General features: G+C 43.1%; 2 protein-coding genes across 4 annotated transcripts in view; one reads left to right on the top strand and one right to left on the bottom strand.

Moving 5' to 3' along the window:
* Positions 1–5,079: 5,079 nt before the first annotated feature.
* On the bottom strand, positions 5,080–18,337 carry LOC130298260 (oocyte zinc finger protein XlCOF22-like). 3 transcript variants are annotated; one of them, XM_056551190.1, is made up of 5 exons: positions 18,154–18,337; positions 16,679–16,826; positions 12,190–12,316; positions 11,726–12,106; positions 5,080–6,719 (listed from the first exon to the last, which is right to left on the bottom strand). In XM_056551190.1, exons 2-5 carry the CDS (start codon positions 16,754–16,756, stop codon positions 5,614–5,616), a joined length of 1,692 nt encoding a protein of 563 aa, XP_056407165.1. In that variant the 5' UTR covers positions 16,757–16,826; positions 18,154–18,337; the 3' UTR covers positions 5,080–5,613. The 3 variants fall into 3 exon arrangements, with proteins under 3 accessions (XP_056407165.1, XP_056407166.1, XP_056407167.1); XM_056551191.1 differs by lacking the exon at positions 18,154–18,337 and having other exon boundaries at positions 16,679–16,851; XM_056551192.1 differs by lacking the exons at positions 16,679–16,826; positions 18,154–18,337 and adding an exon at positions 14,790–14,975.
* Positions 18,338–20,042: 1,705 nt separating this feature from the next.
* LOC130298278 (uncharacterized) overlaps positions 20,043–26,436 on the top strand; it is a 91,228-nt gene continuing 84,834 nt past the window's right edge. Inside the window, 2 exon segments of the mRNA XM_056551208.1 lie at positions 20,043–20,471; positions 20,555–21,319. Coding sequence (XP_056407183.1) covers positions 20,288–20,471; positions 20,555–21,319 — 949 coding nt within the window. The 5' untranslated portion in view covers positions 20,043–20,287.

The raw sequence follows: 26,436 nt of genomic DNA, 5'->3' as shown, positions 1-26,436 counted from the left end.
GGGACCCCCTCTTCATCCGGCCCAGTGATTGGTCAGTCTATCACAGATTCATATTTATACACTAAAAAGACCGCAAAACAGGCGGTATGATTAATTCACATACAAATTACAGCATATATAAAATGAAAGCAGATATGTACTCACAAAGTATTGTTATTAAACAGCTAGAAAAAGAAGTATTAACTGATCTTTATCGCGCCTATTCGTTAAAAATGCAATTGCATGCCAACGAGAATTCTCCTGATGTCATGCCACGCCCCCTCCCATAGACTTGTATTGAGGGGGCACGGGCGTGACATCAAGAGGGGAGTGGCCGTGACATCATGATCCCCACAGTAGGCACCCAGAGTTCAGAACTTAATGTTCCCCTTTAAAACAACCCAGGTCCCCTACTTCTTCACGGCCATGGTTATGCAGCTAATTATTTCGGGCACCCTATTCTTTAGAGCTGCATTTCTATTAGTTTGTATATCAGATAACAATAGAAGTGGGATTAATGCCTCTGACTATACCACAGGTCATTTACATCTAGGCCGAGCATTATATACTACACGACCAGGAGCTCCGAGCAGCGAGACTCCTAAAGCCATATATAGTGATTAGGATAATAAGGTAAGATGGACATCGCAGTCAGGATCTAAGTTAGAAATCAAAGACAAGGAGGAAGTTGGAAGCTTGATATTGCGCTGCTTTTCTGGAGCTGATGGTGATTGCCAGACTTATAAACTTGCTTTTTTACTTCTCAGCCAAGTGTCAGAGGGGTGGGGCCAAGCTGCTCAATTGCTGATGTCTTGCACGCCCTGCTTACGTAAGCAGGGCGTGCAAGGCAGCAGCAATTAAGTGTAAACGTTTCAGCGATGCCTGAAACGCATCATGGTGTTCACCTTCTTGTGTCTTGTAACTTTTCTCCAATAAACAGGACTCTGCATTGTCCACGCTGGTTATTTTTCCTTCTCATATGGACTTTGATGCCGCCATACACCTGCCGTGCTGTGGAGGGGACTTACCTGCAGGAAGCTGCCTATACACTTTACCTGTTTATAAATACAGTGATCCCTCAACTTACAGTGGTCTCAACATACAATAGTTTCAACATACAATGGTCTTTTCTGGACCATAGTAACTTGAAACCAGACTCAACATACACAATGTACAGACAGTCCAGATCTGGATAACTGGAAGATCTGACCAATCAGAATGGACAATCACTGGTAAAACCCCTGTATTACTCAAGTGTATGCACTGACTGGTGTCTGGTAGCGCCCCCTACAATACAGTGAGGTATTACATGTTCTGTACTCTTTACCTGTGCCAGGGTTAGCTGCTCCTTTGGACACCAGGTGGGGGCGGCTCCATGTTACTTTTTTAGGACACTGTGTGTACTGTACAGGACCCTGAAGAAGCTCCTGTCCTCTACATAGACAGTGATTTACAGCTCCCAGCAGATCTCTATTACTTTTATATGGAAGGATTTGCTTTATCTACATTAGTTATCTACAAATTTTCCTTAATCATCACTTTTTCCTATTTTTGGATGACATTTTGGTGGCTTCAGAACCAATTACCAGGTTTCCATAGAATTATGGTCTCAACATACAATGATTTCAACATACAATGGTCATCCTGGAACCAATTAATATTGTAACTTGAGGGACCACTGTATACTATTCATTTTTGTATATACTTTTAAAATATTTTTTTGTATATTTTTGTAACTTTATAAACAAGGCGGTCAACATCACGCTATATTGTGAAAGCATTCATGCCTTCAATGGTATTGATCGTCCACCATGCGAGGCCATAAAACTTACCTTCTCCATTTGGATGTAAGACCGGCGTGTTCCTCCATTATGTCTAGATTATAGTTTTAAGTCCGCATTACCCTTTGTATATGAACGTGGGGTGCCTCCAGCTGTTTCCAGAGGCATCCGTCTCCATTTTTTGGCTATTTTTCATATCTTGTAAATCCTTCTGACATAATGGAAAGGTTTTTGATATATATTGTTTATATTTTTATGAGGATATCAATTCTATAGATTTTTAAGGTAATTTCACCTCCGGTCAGGTGACTCGTGACCCGGTAGGGATTCGTTCACCGCTTATAATCAGGATGTAACTGTGAGTACTCATATCTATTTGCCTGATGAAGAAGCCGGTTCGGGTTAGAAACTTAAAGGGGTACTCTGCCTCTAGACATCTTATCCTTTATCGAAAGGATAGGAGAATAAGATGTCTGATCCCGCAGCTGGGACCCCCGTGATCTCTGTGCAGCACCTGTCATTCGTTTAGAACGCTGAGTGCGGGCTGTAGGGGTTGTGATGTCACGCCCCCTCAATGCAAGTCTATGGGAGGGGGCGTGATGGCCATCACGCCCCCTCCCATAGACTTGCATTGAGGGGGCGTGGTGTGATGTCACGACCCCCGCACCCAGCGTTCGGAACAAAATGCTCTGAACGCTGCGGCAGTGGAGTACTCCTTTAATGTTGCTTGTATGGAATAAACGACACCGTTCTGTTATTAGGATCTATGGTCAGATTCTTCTTCCATAACTAGTCTCAGTACTAGCACCAGCGGGTATCCTCCATTTTACCACTGTGGATCGTGTGTGATCCTCTTCAAGTACATTCATCCCACCGAGGATCCTGCCAGACCTGGAGAGGATGCCACGGCTGCTGACGGCCATCTTGGATTCCAATTAGGAGTCTACGTGCCAGTGCTGGTGTTGTGTCCTCAGCACAACATCTTCCGGTATGCCTTCTACCACCTACCTGCCAGGGTTTACCGGAACGTTACTACACCAGGAGCGCACCTTTTATTCTCGTCTAAGGAGATGATGGAGGCGCCGATGCTGCCAACCGAGGTGGGAAGTAAAAGCCCAGACAGGGGCAGATGCTGAGCAGCAAGAGGATAGGATCTTACTGACAAAGATGTTTAACCCCTTCAGGACTTTTTTTTTTTTCCATTTTTGCACTTTTGTTTTTTCCTCTCCTTCTAAAAATCATAACGCTTTCAGTTTTCCACCTACAGACCTATATAAGGCTTGTTTTATGCGTTAGCAATTTTACTTTGTAATGACATCAATCATTTCACCACAAAATCTGTGGTGAAACCTAAAAAAAATTATTTGTGGGACAAAATTGAAAAAAAATATGCCATTTTGTAATTTTTAGCAGCTTCCCTTTCTACGCAGTGCACTGTTCTGTAAAAATGACACCTTATGTTTATTTTGTAGGTCCATACAGTCACAAAAATACACAATTTATATAGGTTTTATTTTATTTTACTTCTTAAAAAAATTATAACTAAATGCACCAAAATTAGTATGTTTAAAATTGTCATATTCTGACCCCCATAACTTTTTTAATTTTCTGTATACGGGGATGTATGAGAGCTCAGTATTTGCACCCTGGTCTGTAGTTTCTATCGGTACCAAGATTTTTTATGGGACTTTTTGATCACTTTTTATAAATTGTTTTAGGGTATACAAAATGACCAAAAATACACAATTTTGGACTTTGGTATTTTTTACGTACACACCATTGACCGTGCAGTTTAATTAACCTCATATTTTTCTAGTTTGACATTTATCCACGCGGCGATATCACATATGTTTGTTTATTTACTTTTCTTTTTGTTTACAACTTTGATTGCGGCATCTAATGGGTTAATGCCAGGCATCACCGCGATTGATGATTGATCGATGAGGCGAAACTTTTCTCGAATATAGGGCAGTAAAGGCAGAATACAGGGCAGAAGGCCAGAAAACGTACCAAATCTATCAAGTAACTGAATAGCATAAGGGAGCATCTCTTCTGGGCGAGACATAAACAACACCATATCACCTGCATAAAGACCTATATGTTCCTAATCACCCCCTATAGACATTCCCGAATAGTACATATCCCGCCGGATGAGCAGCGCCAGAGGCTCCACTGCCACGGCAAAAAAATAATAAAAACGGAGACAGTGGGCACCCGTCACATGCTCCGCCCCAGGGGAAACGGGCTACAGCAAATACTTATTTACTCCAGTCTCCGCCTCTAGGTGGAGGACACACCCCTTCTATCCTGAGATACTAAGGCTGGATGTATCACCTTTTCTGAAACGAATAATATTCCAACAACACCGTATTCTCTACAGTTCAGTCACATATGACAAATAATTCTGGAACATTTACCAGTACTAAAAGGTGATGAGACGGTATCTAAAATATTACAACAAGGTGTAAGAATTAGACCACGAAAAGCAAAGTCTTTACAAAATAAGTTGTCACCCAGCAATTATTTTACAAACAGTGACCAGAATAATTGGCGCACATGTAAGGACAATTATAAATGTGGACGAGGTGCGGTCTGTGTAAATATATGCTGAATAAGACATCTTTATGATCCAGCAAAACGGGCAGAATATAAGATAAAAAGTTTCATTACTGTCAATCCTCACATGTTGTGTACTTGGCCACGAGCCAAATGTGTAATATACAATACGTGGGATGTTCATCCAGGAAGCTCAGAGTTAGGTTCTTAGAACATGTAAATATGCCCCATATATAGGTCTAGACAGTACATAGGTCTCTTTGGGGACTTATCAGGCACTCTATAGAAGTCCATGCAGGTGATACATCCAGCCTTAGTATTTCCGGGATAGAAAGGGTGCGTCCTCCACCTAGAGGCAGAGACCGGAGTAACAAGTATTCTTGTGAGAAGCTTTTTGGATCTTATATTTGGAGACTCGTTCTCCAACAGGTCTGAATTTCCGCAATGATTTATCATATATTTATTAAGCTATGTGATCTTCTTCTTTCGTACATATGTTTGTAAGGTTAATATTCTTGTCAAGAACAGAGATTATATATGTATTATGTTACCGTATTTTGATTAATCACCTGATACATGGATGTGACACAATATGGGGACATCGGCTGAGCAGCTTGCCGAACTTCCACATGTGATGCAAGTGTCTTATCCATCGGGCATCTCTTATCTCATATATGGGACCAGAGACCCCTTACATCCTGCTGCTTCAAAGGGCCTTTTACTTCAAAAGAAGACACAGCAGACAGACCCCAATTGACTGCAATACACAAACAAACATAGTGTGAATGACCCTCACCCCCAGGTCTTAGTTTATACACTATACACAGATACAATTATAAAACACATGTATGTTTCCATAATCAGGCCTTGGGCCTGACATTCTGATATAGAAAAATGGATTTTAAGATCTGAGACCGAAAATAGACGTCAAGACGGGAAACGCTGGTCTAGGGTTTGTGATAAATAAAAGTATCTGCAGCGTCTTATGTTCAGAAGAGACGATCTTCAAGGGAGACGCGCGGATCCTGTCTGATGCCTTGAATTAAAGTCTCTATAATCATAATGAGAAGGGGGCGGGGACAACACTGACGCGTTACATTCCCTATATACAACCTCAGGGACAATATTACATTTATTATAAGTCCAGTGTGCGGAGATGGATATAAGAATAATAAATCATATAAGAAAGAAAACTTTTATTAACAATTGGGAACAAGTTTGGAGATGCAGTATATGATATATGTATAAATGTCAGATATCCTATGTACATGGTGAATATATAGATGTGTTATCTGCATCATTTACTGCTCTGAATTGGCTTCTCCCCTGTGTGAGTTCTTTGATGTTTAACAAGACTTGATTTCTGGGTAAAACATTTCCCACATTCTGAGCATGAGAATGGCTTCTCCCCTGTGTGAGTTCTTTGATGTTTAGCAAGACTTGATTTGTCAGTAAAACATTTACCACATTCTAAACATGAAAATGGCTTCTCCCCGGTGTGAGTTCTTTGATGTTTAACAAGACTTGATTGGTCAGTAAAACACTTTCTACATTCTGAACATGAAAATGGTTTCTCCCCTGTGTGAGTTCTTTGATGTACAGCAAGATGTGATTTATTAGTAAACCATTTCCCACATTCTGAGCATGAGAACAGCTTCTCTCCTGTGTGAGTTCTTTCATGTTGAACAAGAATTGATTTCTTAGTAAAACATTTCCCACATTCTGAGCATAAAAATGGCTTCTCCCCTGTGTGAGTTCTTTGATGTTTAACAAGACTTGATTTATAAGTAAAACATTTCCCACATTTTGAACATGAAAATGGCTTCTCTCCTGTGTGAGTTATTTGATGTCCAACAAGATGTTGTTTCTGAGTAAAACATTTCCCACATTTTGAACATGAAAATGGCTTCTTCCCTGTGTGAATTCTTTGATGTTTAACAAGATCTGATTTCTGAGCAAAACATTTTCCACATTCTGAACATGGAAATGGCTTCTCTCCTGTATGAGTTCTTTGATGATTAACAAGACTTGATTGAAAAGTAAAACATTTCCCACATTCTGAACATGAAAATTGCCTCTCTCCTGTGTGAGTTCTTTGATGTGTAACAAGACGTGATTTAAAAGTAAAACATTTCCCACATTCTGAGCATGAATATGGTTTCTTTCCTGTATGAGCTCGTTGATGTCCAACACCCCTTCTGTAACCTTCCTTTTGCTGAACATCCTGTGATGACTGAGAAGACAGGACCTGTATATAAGGATGAGATGACAGATCTTGGTTGTGAAGGGCTGAGGGTGTATCTGGGATAATGGAATGTTCTTCATATGTATCTTGTGTGATATCATCATCTGCTTTATAATCTGAAGATATAAGATTCTCCTCTGATCTCCTGGTACAAGAATCTGCAGAGAATAACACAGATTTTATTTTTGAGTATTAACCCCTTAACAACCCAGATAATTTAAGCTTTTGCGTTTTCATTTTTCTCCTCTCCTAAGAGCCGTTTGAGGGCTTTTTATTTTTGCGGGACCGATCTTTCGTTGTTATGACATCTTTCATTCAGTGTGTGGTAAAATTATTTTTCAGGTCAATGCAATCACAACGATATCTAATTTGCATAGTTTTCTTTATGCTTTACTGCTTTTTTATAACAATAACAAAAAGTTTTAAAATTTTACAAAATAAATAAATAAATTATTGGTGTAGTCATTCGATTAAATTAATGCAGCACATAAGTACTGAACTGACCTATTAGAGCCGACCATTAGAGATGAGCAAACTTACAGTAAATTCGATTTGTCACGAACTTCTCGGCTCGGCGGTTGCTGACTTTTCCTGCATAAATTAGTTCAGCTTTCCGGTGCTCCGGTGGGCTGGAAAAGGTGGATACAATCCTAGGAAAGAGTCTCCTAGGACTGTATCCACCTTTTCCAGCCCACGGGAGCACCTGAAAGCTGAACTAATTTATGCAGGAAAAGTCATCAACTGCCGCGCCAAGAAGTTAGTGACAAATCGAATTTACTGTAAGTTCACTCATCTCTACCGACCATAGACAGGTTGTATCAATAGCATAGTCCCAGCAGTGACAAAGGCTTCTGGCTGACATGATAATGGATCGGCTCCCAGTGATCGCTTCACAAAAAACATGTAATCTTTAGATTGCATACACTGATCAGTGCTTCTCCATAGGAGAACAATGATCAGTGTTATCGGTGCTCCATTGCTTCAGCCTGGCATAGCTGACTGCAAGGTTGGAGCACCAATCGGACAGCAGGGAGGAAGGTAAGAGACCTCCTGCCATCCTCTCAGCTGACTGGGATGCCGTGGATCCGCCGAGGCAGCCGTGATCAACCCACTGAGCTAGCCGGGAATAGGATTTACCGATTTCAGACGCAGCGATCAACTTCTAAAGAGTTATTACCAGACATACAGGGAGATTTATGAAAACCTGTGCAGACAAAGAGCGGTGCAGTTGCCCCTAGCAACCAATCAGATTGCTTCTTTCATTTCTCACAGGCCTCTTTAAAAAAAAAAAATGAAAGAAGCGATCTGATTGGTTGCTAGGGGCAACTGCACTGCTCTTCCTCTATACAGGTTTTTATAAATCTCCCCATAATGTCTGGCATTAGCCATGGGCCAGGTTGCTGATAGCTTCATACAGCGGGGTCCGCAGTGGATGTAAATATACGTCCATTTGCGGGAAGGGGTTAAATTTCAGAATATGATATGTGATGATGCTATCCTGTAGTTCAGAGTAAGTCATTAAAAAACAAACAAAAAATAAAACACTATGTAAATTGGGTATAGTAGTAATTGTGCTGACGCAAAGAATCAACCAGAGTGGATGTCAGCCAGACCATAGTCATACATGGTAATTACAATCAGGAACAACAGAAACGCGCTTTGAGATCAGACTGCCTCTGCCCTTACGTGGTCTCTGTTGCACTTAAATAGCCAGGACCCAGCAGGGAAGGGGCTGGTTGATTGCAGGTAGCCAGGGAAATAAGGAGCTATCATTAATATCAGCCGAGGTTTTGCTGTAAATATGTTATGACCTTCTTTTATTTTCGTTGTATTCCCGCCGCTCTGCCCACCCAAGATCTGTCCCTGCCAGGATCTCAGGTGCAAGTGTTTCCTGACTAGGTTTGGCATGATCCGAGCAAAGGGCCCAATTTGCCACAATAAAGACACATACCCTCCCTCCTACTATAATCCCTCTCCACTGCCGGAAGGGGGTGGTCCTGAGTTGCATTGGTTCGATCCCTTCAAACGTTTTAGAACCAGGAGGCATGGAGGGTGAGGGAGGCATGAGAGGTGAGGGAGGCATGGGAGGGCATGAATACTGAGGTGACGATCTGACAGGAGGCCTCCACAAGTGGTTCTGAACCTACTGTCAATTAAGACGGTGAAAGACAAAAGCTCCTTGAGATCTCTGACCACAATCTCATCTTGTATAATATTGGAAAGTCCACAAGAGAACGTGTCCACCAGTGCTTCCTTATCCCAGCACACTTCTGCTGCTAGAATACAGATCCGTTATAGTGAAAATGTTTGGTGCTGGAGGATTGTCTGCATCATCCGGATTCATTGCCCTCGTGTAATGTCAGGAACCACAAAACCAGATGGAGATGATAGTGCAGAACAAATCACCTTTATTATAATAATGGAAAATACAAAAATAAAAAACAGAAGAATCCAGGGACCTGGTCGGATACACAGAAAGGGATCAGGAGCCAAAGTAGGTTCTAAGGAAAAGCCCAAGTCAGAAGAAAGGAAAGAAGTGTAGTCAGAAGTCAGGACCAGGATCAAGAACAAGAGTGGATGTGGGACAGTCCAGGGTCATACACAGGTCATCACAATAAGGAACAAAAGGAGCATGCATGGAGATCAGAGAATACACAGGGGTAGAGCCTTGCAGAACTGAAGCAGATTAAATAGCCAGGACCCAGCAGGGAAGAGTCTGGTTAATTAGACGGTAGCCAGGAAAACGCGGTGCTGCTCGTTAATAACAGCTGAGGTGTCTCCATGTTGTGTATTGTGTTATCTGGTATATGTCTCCATGTTGTGTATTGTGTTATCTGGTATATGTCTCCATGTTGTGTATTGTGTTATCTGGTATATATGTCTCCATGTTGTGTATTGTGTTATCTGGTTTATGTCTCCATGTTGTGTATTGTGTTATCTGGTATATGTTTCCATGTTGTGTATTGTGTTATCTGGTATATGTCTCCATGTTGTGTATTGTGTTATCTGGTATATGTCTCCATGTTGTGTATTGTATTATCTGGGATATGTCTCCATGTTGTGTACTGTGTTATCTGGTATATATCTCCATGTTGTGTATTGTGTTATCTGGTATATGTCTCCATGTTGTGTATTGTGTTATCTGGTATATGTCTCCATGTTGTGTATTGTGTTATCTGATATATGTCTCCATGTTGTGTATTGTGTTATCTGGTATATGTCTCCATGTTGTGTATTCTGTTATCTGGTATATGTCTCCATGTTGTGTATTCTGTTATCTGGTATATATGTCTCCATGTTGTGTATTGTGTTATCTGGTAAATGTCTCCATGTTGTGTATTGTGTTATCTGGTAAATGTCTCCATGTTGTGTATTGTGTTATCTGGTATATATCTCCATGTTGTGTATTGTGTTATCTGGTATATGTCTCCATGTTGTGTACTGTGTTATCTGGTATATGTCTCCATGTTGTGTATTGTGTTATCTGGTATATGTCTCCATGTTGTGTATTGTGTTATCTGGTAAATGTCTCCATGTTGTGTATTGTGTTATCTGGTATATATCTCCATGTTGTGTATTGTGTTATCTGGTAAATGTCTCCATGTTGTGTATTGTGTTATCTGGTATATATCTCCATGTTGTGTATTGTGTTATCTGGTATATGTCTCCATGTTGTGTACTGTGTTATCTGGTATATGTCTCCATGTTGTGTATTGTGTTATCTGGTATATGTCTCCATGTTGTGTATTGTGTTATCTGGTATATGTCTCCATGTTGTGTATTGTGTTATCTGGTATATGTCTCCATGTTGTATTGTGTTATCTGGTATATATGTATCCATGTTGTGTATTGTGTTATCTGGTATATATGTATCCATGTTGTGTATTGTGTTATCTGGTATATATGTATCCATGTTGTGTATTGTGTTATCTGGTATATATCTCCATGTTGTGTATTGTGTTATCTGGTATATATGTCTCCATGTTGTGTATTGTGTTATCTGATATATGTCTCCATGTTGTGTATTGTGTTATCTGATATATGTCTCCATGTTGTGTATTGTGTTATCTGGTATATATCTCCATGTTGTGTATTGTGTTATCTGGTATATATGTCTCCATGTTGTGTATTGTGTTATCTGGTATATGTCTCCATGTTGTGTATTCTGTTAGCACACAGTAACTTGATAAGAGTCTAATGTTTCCTAAGACCCAAATTTGGGTCAATACTTTTCACTTGTCAGTACGGACAAGATATGATTAAAGTGTACCTGTCAGATACACCCCCCCCCCCCCCCACCACCACCAAAAAAACAAACAAAACTGTTATATGTTGCTCAGTACCTCATTCTGATCATGTACATCTCATTGTTATGTGTCTATGTATATTTACCTATATTTCTCTCAGAATTACCTTTATTTACTTGCCATCATTGCTCGGTGAGGTTTCTGTCCACGCAGAGGCGGGGGGCGTGTCCCTCTCTTCTCCTCACTGTGATGACTCCTCCCCTTCCCTCTGCTCTGACTCACAGAGGGCCCTGGACCTGCCTGCAGCCCTGTGTATTACTCATGGTGTCCATGACATGTCGATGACCACTGGACACTGCAGGACTGGTATGTGTCCCAGGAGGCAGGGGGACCCCTAGTGGACAGTTTTTTTTAATGGCTTTTTCAGTATGAAATACTGAAAATGTTCTGATGAAAGCAATTGCAAAATATATTGGGGGAGATTTATCAAAACCTGTCCAGTAGAAAATTGCTAAGTTGCCCATAGCAACCAATCAGATTGCCTCTTTCATTTTTCACAGGTCCTTTCTAAACTAAAAGAAGCGATCTGATTGGTTGCTATGGGCAACTCAGCAACATTTCCTCTGGACAGGTTTTGATAAATCTTCCCCATTGTTTATGCATGCTTTATAATATATCAAAAGTTATTGTATCTGACAGTGCCCATTTAAGACATCGGCCTGGTACACATTGGTATATTATTATTATATTGGTATATGTCCATGTTCCAGCTGTAGTATCATATTAGTTTACATTAGAAGAATATACAGCAGGAAAGAGACAGGACACAGAGATTAAAGGATTCTACACAATTACTTCAGCAGAAGAATCTGTGACTCTATATTAATGTGTATCTATATTAAGTTGTTACTACTCACCTGGGTGTTTATCTGTATGAAAATCCTCCTTATACTGCTCATCACCGCTCATATCTGTCTCTTCTTCTTCATCCTTTATGTCTGTAGTATTATTATAGATCAGATCATTGTCTGTAGGAATGTCCTCCTTATACTGCTCATCACCGCTCTCATCTGTCTCTTCTTCTTCCTTCATATATGTACCATTAATATAGATCAGATCTTTCTCTGTAGGAATGTTCTCCTTATACTGCTCATCGCTGCTCACATTTGTTTCTTCTTTTTCCTTTATATCTGTAGCATTAATATAGATCAGACCTTTCCCTAAAGGAATGTCCTCCATATTCTGCTCATCAAGAGGACGGGGACACTTCTCTGGTGCTGTTTTCTTACTGGATTTGACTGTATGGAACACATACAGAGACTGAATTAATTCTTTACATACAAATAATGAGAGGACGTGTGTATATAGTCATGTCTATTACCTGGTGATGTGAGGGGCTGCTGATCCTCCATCATGACCTGATCCTTGTACTGATCCTTGTGTCCTTCTACATACTCCCACTCCTCCATGGAGAAATAGACCGCCACGTCCTGACACCTTATAGGAACCTGACACACAATGATACAGTCATCACCCCGACCCCTCCAGTGGTGTTACTGTATAATGTCCCAGCATTCCCAGCAGTGTCACCTCTCCAGTCATCACCAGACCCCTCCATTACTGCATAATGTCCCAGCATTCCCAGCAGTGTCACCTCTCCAGTCATCACCAGACCCCTCCATTACTATATAATGTCCCAGCAGTGTCACCTCTCCAGTCATCACCAGACCCCTCCATTACTTTATAATGTCCCAGCATTCCCAGCAGTGTCACCTCTCCAGTCATCACCAGACCCCTCCATTACTGTATAATGTCCCAGCATTCCCAGCAGTGTCACCTCTCCAGTCATCACCAGACCCCTCCATTACTGTATAATGTCCCAGCATTCCCAGCAGTGTCACCTCTCCAGTCATCCCCAGACCCCTCCATTACTGTATAATGTCCCAGCATTCCCAGCAGGGTTACCTCTCCAGTCATCACCAGACCCCTCCATTACTGTATAATGTCCCAGCAGTGTCACCTCTCCAGTCATCACCAGACCCCTCCATTACTGTATAATGTCCCAGCAGTGTCACCTCTCCAGTCATCACCAGACCCCTCCATTACTGTATAATGTCCCAGCATTCCCAGCAGTGTCACCTCTCCAGTCATCACCAGACCCCTCCATTACTGTATAATGTCCCAGCAGGGTCACCTCTCCAATCATCACCAGACCCCTCCATTACTGTATAATGTCCCAGCATTCCCAGCAGTGTCACCTCTCCAGTCATCACCAGACCCCTCCATTACTGTATAATGTCCCAGCAGTGTCACCTCTCCAGTCATCACCAGACCCCTCCATTACTGTATAATGTCGCAGCAGTGTCACCTCTCCAGTCATCACCAGACCCCTCCATTACTGTATAATGTCCCAGCAGTGTCACCTCTCCAGTCATCACCAGACCCCTCCATTACTGTATAATGTCCCAGCAGTGTCACCTCTCCAGTCATCACCAGACCCCTCCATTACTGTATAATGTCCCAGCAGTGTCACCTCTCCAGTCATCACCAGACCCCTCCATTACTGTATAATGTCCCAGCAGTGTCACCTCTCCAGTCATCACCAGACCCCTCCATTACTGTATAATGTCCCAGCAGTGTCACCTCTCCAGTCATCACCAGACCCCTCCATTACTGTATAATGTCCCAGCAGTGTCACCTCTCCAGTCATCACCAGACCCCTCCATTACTGTATAATGTCCCAGCAGTGTCACCTCTCCAGTCATCACCAGACCCCTCCATTACTGTATAATGTCCCAGCAGTGTCACCTCTCCAGTCATCACCAGACCCCTCCATTACTGTATAATGTCCCAGCAGTGTCACCTCTCCAATCATCACCAGACCCCTCCATTACTGTATAATGTCCCAGCAGTGTCACCTCTCTAGTCATCACCAGACCCCTCCATTACTGTATAATGTCCCAGCAGTGTCACCTCTCTAGTCATCACCAGACCCCTCCATTACTGTATAATGTCCCAGCAGGGTCACCTCTCCAGTCATCACCAGACCCCTCCATTACTGTATAATGTCCCAGCAGTGTCACCTCTCCAGTCATCACCAGACCCCTCCATTACTGTATAATGTCCCAGCAGTGTCACCTCTCCAGTCATCACCAGACCCCTCCATTACTGTATAATGTCCCAGCAGTGTCACCTCTCCAGCCATCACCAGACCCCTCCATTACTGTATAATGTCCCAGCAGTGTCACCTCTCCAGTCATCACCAGACCCCTCCATTACTGTATAATGTCCCAGCAGTGTCACCTCTCCAGCCATCACCAGACCCCTCCATTACTGTATAATGTCCCAGCAGTGTCACCTCTCCAGCCATCACCAGACCCCTCCATTACTGTATAATGTCCCAGCAGTGTCACCTCTCCAGTCATCACCAGACCCCTCCATTCCTGTATAATGTCCCAGCATTCCCAGCAGTGTCACCTCTCCAGTCATCACCAGACCCCTCCATTACTGTATAATGTCCCAGCAGTGTCACCTCTCCAGTCACCACCAGACCCCTCCATTACTGTATAATGTCCCAGCAGTGTCACCTCTCCAGTCATCACCAGACCCCTCCATTACTGTATAATGTCCCAGCATTCCCAGCAGTGTCACCTCTCCAGTCATCACCAGACCCCTCCATTACTGTATAATGTCCCAGCAGTGTCACCTCTCCAGTCATCACCAGACCCCTCCATTACTGTATAATGTCCCAGCAGTGTCACCTCTCCAGTCATCATCAGACCCCTCCATTACTGTATAATGTCCCAGCAGTGTCACCTCTCCAGTCATCACCAGACCCCTCCATTACTGTATAATGTCCCAGCAGTGTCACCTCTCCAGTCATCACCAGACCCCTCCATTACTGTATAATGTCCCAGCAGTGTCACCTCTCCAGCCATCACCAGACCCCTCCATTACTGTATAATGTCCCAGCAGGGTCACCTCTCCAGTCAGCAGCTCCATCATCTTGATGAGTTCTCGGATCTTCTGTTCATCCATTTCCTCATGTATCAGGGAGTGAGGTGGGGGCCCCGGGATTGGGCTCAGGGTTCTTCCCCATCCTTCACACACAGAGGCCCGACAGCGCCCACTAGAGGACTTCTTCACTACTGTGTAATCCTGTGTAATCCTGCAGTGTCACCTCTCCAGTCATCACCAGACCCCTCCATTCCTGTATAATGTCCCAGCATTCCCAGCAGTGTCACCTCTCCAGTCATCACCAGACCCCTCCATTACTGTATAATGTCCCAGCAGTGTCACCTCTCCAGTCATCACCAGACCCCTCCATTACTGTATAATGTCCCAGCAGTGTCACCTCTCCAGTCATCACCAGACCCCTCCATTACTGTATAATGTCCCAGCAGTGTCATCTCTCCAGTCATCACCAGACCCCTCCATTACTGTATAATGTCCCAGCAGTGTCACCTCTCCAGTCACCACCAGACCCCTCCATTACTGTATAATGTCCCAGCAGTGTCACCTCTCCAGTCATCACCAGACCCCTCCATTACTGTATAATGTCCCAGCATTCCCAGCAGTGTCACCTCTCCAGTCATCACCAGACCCCTCCATTACTGTATAATGTCCCAGCAGTGTCACCTCTCCAGTCATCACCAGACCCCTCCATTACTGTATAATGTCCCAGCAGTGTCACCTCTCCAGTCATCATCAGACCCCTCCATTACTGTATAATGTCCCAGCAGTGTCACCTCTCCAGTCATCACCAGACCCCTCCATTACTGTATAATGTCCCAGCAGTGTCACCTCTCCAGTCATCACCAGACCCCTCCATTACTGTATAATGTCCCAGCAGTGTCACCTCTCCAGTCATCACCAGACCCCTCCATTACTGTATAATGTCCCAGCAGTGTCACCTCTCCAGTCATCACCAGACCCCTCCATTACTGTATAATGTCCCAGCAGTGTCACCTCTCCAGTCATCACCAGACCCCTCCATTACTGTATAATGTCCCAGCATTCCCAGCAGTGTCACCTCTCCAGTCATCACCAGACCCCTCCATTACTGTATAATGTCCCAGCAGTGTCACCTCTCCAGTCATCACCAGACCCCTCCATTACTGTATAATATCCCAGCAGGGTCACCTCTCCAGCCATCACCAGACCCCTCCATTACTGTATAATGTCCCAGCAGGGTCACCTCTCCAGTCAGCAGCTCCATCATCTTGATGAGTTCTCGGATCTTCTGTTCATCCATTTCCTCATGTATCAGGGAGTGAGGTGGGGGCCCCGGGATTGGGCTCAGGGTTCTTCCCCATCCTTCACACACAGAGGCCCGACAGCGCCCACTAGAGGACTTCTTCACTACTGTGTAATCCTGTGTATGGAGAGACACATTAATATCACTACATACATTCCCAGAATCCCTCACCTCTCCAGTCATATCCATCTGTTATTACATCGATAAGAATGAGGTCATGTGACATCACTCCCAGAATCCCTCACCTCTCCAGTCATATCCACCTGTTATTACATAGATAAGAATGAGGTCATGTGACATCACTCCCAGGATCCCTCACCTCTCCAGTCATATCCATCTGTTATTACATAGATAAGAATGAGGTCATGTGACATCACTCCCAGAATCCCTCACCTCTCCAGTCATATCCATCTGTTGTTACATAGATAAGAATGAGGTCATGTGACATCACTCCCAGAATCCCTCACCTCTCCACTCATATCCATGCTATTACATAGATAAGAATGAGGTCATGTGACATCACTCCCAGAATCCCTCACCTCTCCAGTCATATCCATCTGTTATTACATAGATAAGAATGAGGTCATGTGACATCACTCCCAGAATCCCTCACCTCTCCAGTAAGCCGGAAGAGTATCTGTAGGGTGAGGTTTATGATCCTGTCGGCCATCTTGTTCCTGTCTCTCTCCATGGTTGATGGGTCATCCAGGAGAATTCTCTTATATAGAAGATATCAGCAGAGGATCCTGGATTGGAGAAACCTGAAGGGAAGAAGAGGAGACGATGATAAACCGCACCAGATTCTATGGAGAAATAAAATCCATTTCCTGGAGATAATCTGGGGAAACATCTGAGGAGACATTATAGGAGTTTTCAGATTTCTCTATAAAACAAAATCCATTGTCCGAGGGCTGTAAAATAAGAGACTAGAGCGCACTCCCCTCTCCCGTCCAGTGGTGGCGCTCTGGTCCTCCAGGTCTTCTGAGGTCGCTCTCCCTGCTCTGCTGAAGACGTTGTGAATTCAATTCTCCTAATCTCTGAGGCTGCGGTGTATTCAGAACGTCTTCATCAGAGCAGGGAGAAGAATAGAGGGATCAATATGACATTGTCCAATGAAGAATACTGAAATGTGTCCACTAGGGGGCACAATATACATCACAATTGCATCAGGATTTTATGTGAATTGTGATATGTCCCCCCGGAAGAACCTGCTATTACCTGCAGCAGAGGCCGAGCATCATATACCGTTACACACGCAGGGTCTGGGCCACCACCGGAGTCAGTGTTTCCCAAGCAGGGTGCCTCCAGCTGTTACAGCATTTGGCTGTCAGGGCATGCTGGGAGTTGTAGTTTTACAACAGCTGGAGGCACACTGGTTTGGAAACACTGTCTTAAGTAATAATAGGGGCGCGGGAGAAACTTAAAAAACCTGATGCTTACATAGTCCTGTATGGAAGAAGTGGCTGATACACGGAGAAAAGAGACTGACCAGGTGACAGGATGGGCAGGTAAGTGACCTGATACCTTCACCATCCAGACATCCCCTGGGGGGCAGTGTAGGCAGGAAATCAGGCAAACAACCGCTGGTCGGCACGGCGCTCCCTAGAAAAACAACCGCACAGCGCCATGTCTAAGCCACGCCCACCTACATTATTTTATTACAGAAATGGGATATAAACTTATTAGGGGAGGGGCTTCTATTACAAACCCTGAATAACGCTCTGCCATAGTGATCAGTGTTATCGGTGCTCGGCTTATACAGGCTGTGGAGGTGTCTGTATACTTAGAGCACCGATCTGAGCACAGAGCATGGTAAGGGGCCCTCCGGCCGTCATCTCAGCTGATCTAGACTCCGCCCCCCAACAACTGCATTTTACTAATATTAGATCCTGCAATCGACTTTGATCGTGGAATCTAAAGGGTTAATAGCAGTGAGCGTCATTAGTGGTGAGTCCTGGCTGCTTATAGCTCCTGTGCTCACCTCAAAGTCCCATATGGGGCACAGAATGTAAATGTACATCGTCTCCTTAAGGGTTAATAATAAACATCCCCAATAATCCTGATCTGATGGTGACCGCACACACATACCTGTATCTGTAGAGGAGCCGTGAGCTTACAGGACCTGCAAGATGTCACCGTCATGTGATTAGTCACATGGAGGAGGAGGAGTCACATGATCAGGGGCTGCTGCTCTGAGAGATCTCCACACACAACAGCAGTGACTGCCCCACTAGGACCTGCTCTGTATCTCTTACATGCAGGAGGTGTAGGACCTGTGATGATGTCACAATCATGTGACCAGTACATTTGGGGGCAAAGTATAGCAGTATAGATGTGACTGTGGCTGAAGGACCTGTGGGGAGGATCATGTGACAGGAGTGGGCGGAGGTCAGCAGTGCGGGATAGACGGGATGGTGAGTTAAGGACCTGTGAGAATGGTCATGTGACAGCAGAGTCCCGATTGATCACATGACTGTGACATAATCGCAGGTCCTGTAAGCACACGGCTCCTGTACAGTCTGCAGGTGGAGGTATGTGTGTGGTCACATGTTGCTGTTAGATGTTTTTTGTACTATTAACCCCTTCAGAACCCAACAGTTTTGCGTTTTAACCCCTTAAGGACACAGTGATTTCTCTTTTTAATGTTTTCCTCCTCGCTTTCTAATAGCCATAATGATTGTAATTTCCTCTTTACAAACCCATATGACGCTTCTTGTTCTTGTTGTTGTTTTTTTTCACCCCTGATTTGTACTTTGTAATGACATCACTCATTTTACTGCAAAATCTACAAGGGCCCAAAAAATTTATTTGTGGGGTGAAATAGAAAATAAAAGACATTTTTTTTACATCTGGGGTCTTCTGTTTGGACGCAGTGCACATTACGGTAATAATTCTCTTTATTCTGTAGGTCCCAACGATTACAATGATAAATGATTTATATAGGTTTTATTTTAATACTTTTAAAATATAAAAAAATTCGAACTTTTTGTACAATAATGAGTCTGTATCAGATTGTCCTACCTTGTCCCCTATAACTCTCTTATTATTCCGTATACGGGGATGTATGAAAGTCATTTTTTGCGCTGTGATCTGTAATTTCAACTAATTTTGATGAGACTCTTTGATCGCTTTTTAAGACTTTTCTTTTGGTCCATGAAGTTGTATTTTTTTACGTTTACGCCATTGACCGTGCGGTTACACATATGTTTAGGTCTATTCCTGTTTACATAATTTTATTTAAAAAAATTGGTAAATGGGGAAGATTCAATCGTTTATTAGGGGAGGGGCTTATTCACATTAAGTTAATGTTCTTTTTACCTTATTCCCAGTTTTTTAGTCCCTGTAGTAGACTATTACATGGAATCTATAGATTACATACACTGATCAATGCTGAGATGCTGAGGCTGCCTGCAGGATTGGAGCGTCGTTCAGACAGCGTGGAGCGAGGTTAGGGACCTCCACCCGTTCTCTCAGCTGACCAGGACCCCGCTATTTCACTGTGGGTGTCCTTATCAGCTCCACTGAGCTACCGGAAATAGATTTTTTGGCATTGGTGATGTCCGGCATTAGCAATGAGTCCCAGATGCTGATAGCAGGTAGGACCTAGGGGCTATGAATCGTGCTGAACTCCTGACTGTGCTTCATAGACTGGCAGCGGCCTCCCTCCCCTCCAAATCTTATCACTTTAATGACAGGAGTCCCTGCTCTGAAAGGGGTTTCCTGCACAAGAGCAGAAGATATGTCAGATTTTATGCGTCTCCTGCTCCGGAGCTGGGCCCATGGCTATACATTATATACCTCCTGCCCAGTCAGCCATGAAGGAGTTAAATGGTGGTGATGCATTGACACTTATCTTTTTTGGGGCCACACACTCTACAGATAGCTGCTTATTGACCCTTCTACTCGCTGGGATAAGAACAACCAGTCTATCTAGGGTAAAGTGGCGCACAGCACTGCCAATTCTATCCTTAGGGGCCAGACAGTAAGCAGCCATCTATATAGTCCCGGGGGAGGGGAGCAGTGATACTATGAAATATCACTTAACTCCTTACACTCCATGGGACGGGCGCTTTGGGTATAATGACCTGAACTGACAGCTGGATCATCAGACTTGCGGTCAGTTGGGGACATGTGACCATAATATAGAGGATCTGCCCCGACAAGTATTCACCTCATCATCCGAGAGCAAGAAGATAAATCATGTGCAGGAATATCCCCTCAAATGTCTCCATATAACATCCTGGAATTGTATAGAATTAAATGTTTATTCACAATACAGGTTCCTATAAGGTGTCAGGACGTGGCGGTCTATTTCTCCATGGAGGAGTGGGAGTATGTAGAAGGACACAAGGATCAGTACAAGGATCAGGTGATGATGGAGGATCAGCAGCCCCTCACATCACCAGGTAATAGACATGACTATATACACACGTCCTCTCATTATTTGTATATAAAGAATGAATTCAGTCTCTGTATGTGTTCCCTACAGTCAGATCCAGTAAGAGAACAGCACCAGAGAGGTGTCCCCGTCCTCTTGATGAGCAGAATATGAAGTACATTCCTACAGAGAAAGATCTGGTCTATATTAATGCTACAGACATAAAGAAAGAAGAAGAGACAGATGTGAGCAGTGATGAGCAGTATAAGGAGGACATTGCTACAGGGAAAGATCTCTTTTATATTAATGCTACAGACATAAAGGAAGTAGAAGAAGAGACAGATGTGAGCGGTGATGACCAGTATAAGGAGGTCATTTCTACAGGAAAAGATCTGATCTATATTAACACTACAGACATAAAGGAAGAACAAGAGACAGATGTGAGCGGTGATGAGCAGTATAAGGAGGACATTCCTACTGAGAAAGGTCTGATCTATATTAATGCTACAGACATAAAGGAAGAAGAACAAGAGACAGGTGTAAGTAGTGATGAGCAGTATAAGGAGGCCATTTCTACAGGGAAAGATCTGATCTATAATAATGCTACATACATAAAAGAAGAAGAAGAGACAGATGTGAGCGGTAATGAGCAGTATAAGGTGGACATTCCTACAGGGAAAGATCTGATCTATAATAATGCTACAGACATAAAGGAAGAAGAGACAGATGTGAGCAGTAATGCACAGTATAAGGAGGACATTCCTACAGGGAAAGATCTGATCTATATTAATGCTCCAGACATAATAGTAAAAGCAGAAGAGACAGATGTGAGCGGTGATGAGCAGTTTAAGGACATTTCTACAGGTAACCACCCGGGTAAGTAGTGATCACTAAACACAGAGAAGGGTCACAGATTCTATTCAGTCACCGGCTACAATAATATTTTGGGGGAAGTAGTGGTGTAACTAGAATCTATGGGACTACAGGCCAAATTTTGGAATACCACCCCCCTCCCCCAAAACATATCTCAGGCTGGGGGCCTCCCAGCTCCTCTGGGCACAAGTGACCTCTGCTCCGTGCAGGGATTACTGTCAACCACTGCATGAAGAGGTGCCGACATGCCTCTCTATAAATCTCTATGGGAGAGCCGGAGATATACAAACGGGATGCCAGGCAGGAGATCGCGGGGGTCTCAGTGGTCGGACCCCTCACGATCAGACATTTATCCCCCCAGGATTCTGTTACGAGGGGATAAGTTCTCATGTACTAGAGTTTTCCGTTAACACCATAACGACCATGGACGAGTATACATGTCCAGGGGGATGCACGTTCACGCACCTGGAGGAGTATACATGTCCATGATTCTTGTGGGTACTGTCCAGTGTACCCACAAGATCACGGCAGGGACTCGGCTGTAACACACAGCCGGCACCCTGCCGCACTACCGGGACCAATGTAAACTTCAGTCCCAGCAGTTTATCCCTTACAGCCGCGATCAGAAGTGACCGCGGGCTGTAAGTGTTTTGACGAAGGGAGCTCCCTCTGTCTTCCCTGCAGCACCCCGCAGCGCGACCGCGGGGTACTGTGTGTAATTTCCGGCAGGCAGGGGCCTGCTGCACTGCCGGGACCGCGTAAAAAAAAAAAAAAAATACATTTATTAAATAAATGAAAAATAAAAATGCATAATGTGTAGGATTACACGGCGCACATCCCATATTACATGCTGCGGATGCCCCGGCAGTCACAATAGTGAGCTCCCTGCTGCGGCTGGGTATCTTTGTGTGTCCACTCATAGCGGTGGATTTCCCGCCGGCAGTCATGAGCAGACACACTGAGCTACCCAGCCGCAGCAGTGATCTCTCCCTTGTGACTGCCGGGGGCATCCGCGGTGTGAAATACTCTGCGCTCTATGTGACCCTACACTGCGTCCCGTTCATACTGCGTTTCAGCGTTATGTTATAGGTATCCGTCAGCATCACGTCAATAAAAGTGATTCTAACATATACTGTAGCAGCTCCAGTCATTTCTGAATGAGACGGGTCCAGTATACATTGGATCCCTTTTCTGACATGACAACGGACACCGATACTGCACTTCTGGGGGTGCAGTATATATATATAATGGGGTCACTTCTGGGGGTTCTGTATATATATAATGGGGTCACTTCTGGGGGTTCTGTATATATATAATGGGGTCACTTCTGGGGGTTCTGTATATATAATGGGGTCACTTCTGGGGGTTCTGTATATATATAATGGGGTCACTTCTGGGGGTTCTGTATATATATAATGGGGTCACTTCTGGGGGTTCTGTATATATATAATGGGGTCACTTCTGGGGGTTCTGTATATATAATGGGGTCACTTCTGGGGGTTCTGTATATATAATGGGGTCACTTCTGGGGGTGCGGTATATATAATGGGGTCACTTCTGGGGGTGTGGTATATATAATGGGGTCACTTCTGGGGGTTCTGTATATATAATGGGGTCACTTCTGGGGGTGCAGTATATATAATGGGGTCACTTCTGGGGGTGCAGTATATATAATGGGGTCACTTCTGGGGGTGCAGTATATATAATGGGGTCACTTCTGGGGGTGCGGTATATATAATGGGGTCACTTCTGGGGGTGCGGTATATATAATGGGGTCACTTCTGGGGGTGCAGTATATATCATGGGGTCACTTCTGGGGGTGCGGTATATATAATGGGGTCACTTCTGGGGGTTCTGTATATATAATGGGGTCACTTCTGGGGGTGCAGTATATATAATGGGGTCACTTGTGGGGGTTCTGTATATATAATGGGGTCACTTCTGGGGGTTCTGTATATATAATGGGGTCACTTCTGGGGGTGCAGTATATATAATGGGGTCACTTGTGGGGGTTCTGTATATATAATGGGGTCACTTCTGGGGGTGCAGTATATATAATGGGGTCACTTGTGGGGGTTCTGTATATATAATGGGGTCACTTCTGGGGGTTCTGTATATATAATGGGGTCACTTCTGGGGGTGCAGTATATATAATGGGGTCACTTGTGGGGGTTCTGTATATATAATGGGGTCACTTCTGGGGGTTCTGTATATATAATGGGGTCACTTCTGGGGGTGCAGTATATATAATGGGGTCACTTCTGGGGGTTCTGTATATATAATGGGGTCACTTCTGGGGGTGCAGTATATATAATGGGGTCACTTCTGGGGGTGCAGTATCTATAATGGGGTCACTTCTGGGGGTGCAGTATATATAATGGGGTCACTTCTGGGGGTGCGGTATATATAATGGGGTCACTTCTGGGGGTTCTGTATATATAATGGGGTCACTTCTGGGGGTGGAGACATATACCAGATAACACGATACACAACATGGAGACATATCACCAGATAACACAATACACAACATGGAGACATATACCAGATAACACAATACACAACATGGAGACATATACCAGATAACACAATACACAACATGGAGACATATATACCAGATAATACAATACACAACATGGAGACATATACCAGATAACACAATACACAACATGGAGACATATACCAGATAACACGATACACAACATGGAGACATATACCAGATAACACAATACACAACATGGAGACATTTACCAGATAACACAGTACACAACATGGAGACATATACCAGATAACACAATACACAACATGGAGACATATACCAGATAACACAATACGCAACATGGGGACATATACCAGATAACACAATACGCAACATGGAGACATATATACCAGATAACACAATACACAACATGGAGACATATACCAGATAACACAGTACACAACATGGAGACATATACCAGATAACACAGTACACAACATGGAGACATATACCAGATAGCACAATACACAACATGGAGACATATACCAGATAACACAATACACAACATGGAGACATATATACCAGATAACACAATACACAACATGGAGACATATACCAGATAACACAATACACAACATGGAGACATATACCAGATAACACAATACGCAACATGGGGACATATACCAGATAACACAATACACAACATGGAGACATATACCAGATAACACAATACACAACATGGAGACATATACCAGATAACACAATACACAACATGGAGACATATACCAGATAACACAATACACAACATGGAGACATATATACCAGATAATACAATACACAACATGGAGACATATACCAGATAACACAATACACAACATGGAGACATATACCAGATAACACAATACACAACATGGAGACATATACCAGATAACACAATACACAACATGGAGACATATACCAGATAACACAATACACAACATGGGGACATATACCAGATAACACAATACACAACATGGAGACATATACCAGATAACACAATACACAACATGGAGACATATACCAGATAACACAATACACAACATGGAGACATATACCAGATAACACAATACACAACATGGAGACATATACCAGATAACACAATACACAACATGGAGACATATACCAGATAACACAATACAACATGGAGACATATACCAGATAACACAATACACAACATGGAGACATATACCAGATAACACAATACACAACATGGAGACATATACCAGATAACACAGTACACAACATGGAGACATATACCAGATAACGCAATACACAACATGGAGACATATACCAGATAACACAATACACAACATGGAGACATATACCAGATAACACAATACACAACATGGAGACATGTACCAGATAACACTATACACAACATGGAGACATATACCAGATAACACAATACACAACATGGAGACATATACCAGATAACACAATACACAACATGGAGACATATACCAGATAACACAATACACAACATGGAGACATATACCAGATAATACAACACACAACATGGAGACATATACCAGATAACACAACACACAACATGGAGACATATACCAGATAACACTATACACAACATGGAGATATATACCAGATAACACAATACACAACATGGAGACATATACCAGATAATACAACACACAACATGGAGACATATACCAGATAACACAACACACAACATGGAGACATATACCAGATAACACTATACACAACATGGAGACATATACCAGATAACACAATACACAACATGGAGATATATACCAGATAACACAATACACAACATGGAGACATATACCAGATAACACAATACACAACATGGAGACATATACCAGATAACACAATACACAACATGGAGACATATACCAGATAATACAATACACAACATGGAGACATATACCAGATAACACGATACACAACATGGAGACATATACCAGATAACACAATACACAACATGGAGACATATACCAGATAACACAATACACAACATGGAGACATATACCAGATAACACAATACACAACATGGAGACATATACCAGATAACACAGTACACAACATGGAGACATATACCAGATAACACAATACACAACATGGAGATATATACCAGATAACACAATACAACATGGAGACATATACCAGATAACACAGTACACAACATGGAGACATATACCAGATAACACAATACACAACATGGAGACATATACCAGATAACACAATACACAACATGGAGACATATACCAGATAACACAATACACAACATGGAGACATATACCAGATAACACAGTACACAACATGGGGGACATATACCAGATAACACAATACACAACATGGAGACATATACCAGATAACACAGTACACAACATGGAGACATATACCAGATAACACAATACACAACATGGAGACATATAACAGATAACACAGTACACAACATGGAGACATATACCAGATAACACAATACACAACATGGAGACATATACCAGATAACACAATACACAACATGGAGACATATACCAGATAACACAATACACAACATGGAGACATATACCAGATAACACAATACACAACATGGAGACATATACCAGATAACACAATACACAACATG

Source organism: Hyla sarda, assembly GCF_029499605.1.
Source record: "Hyla sarda isolate aHylSar1 chromosome 1 unlocalized genomic scaffold, aHylSar1.hap1 SUPER_1_unloc_7, whole genome shotgun sequence".
NCBI lineage: Eukaryota > Metazoa > Chordata > Amphibia > Anura > Hylidae > Hyla > Hyla sarda.
Note: the sequence above shows the minus strand (reverse complement) of the source record. Positions and strands in the feature narration are given on the sequence as shown.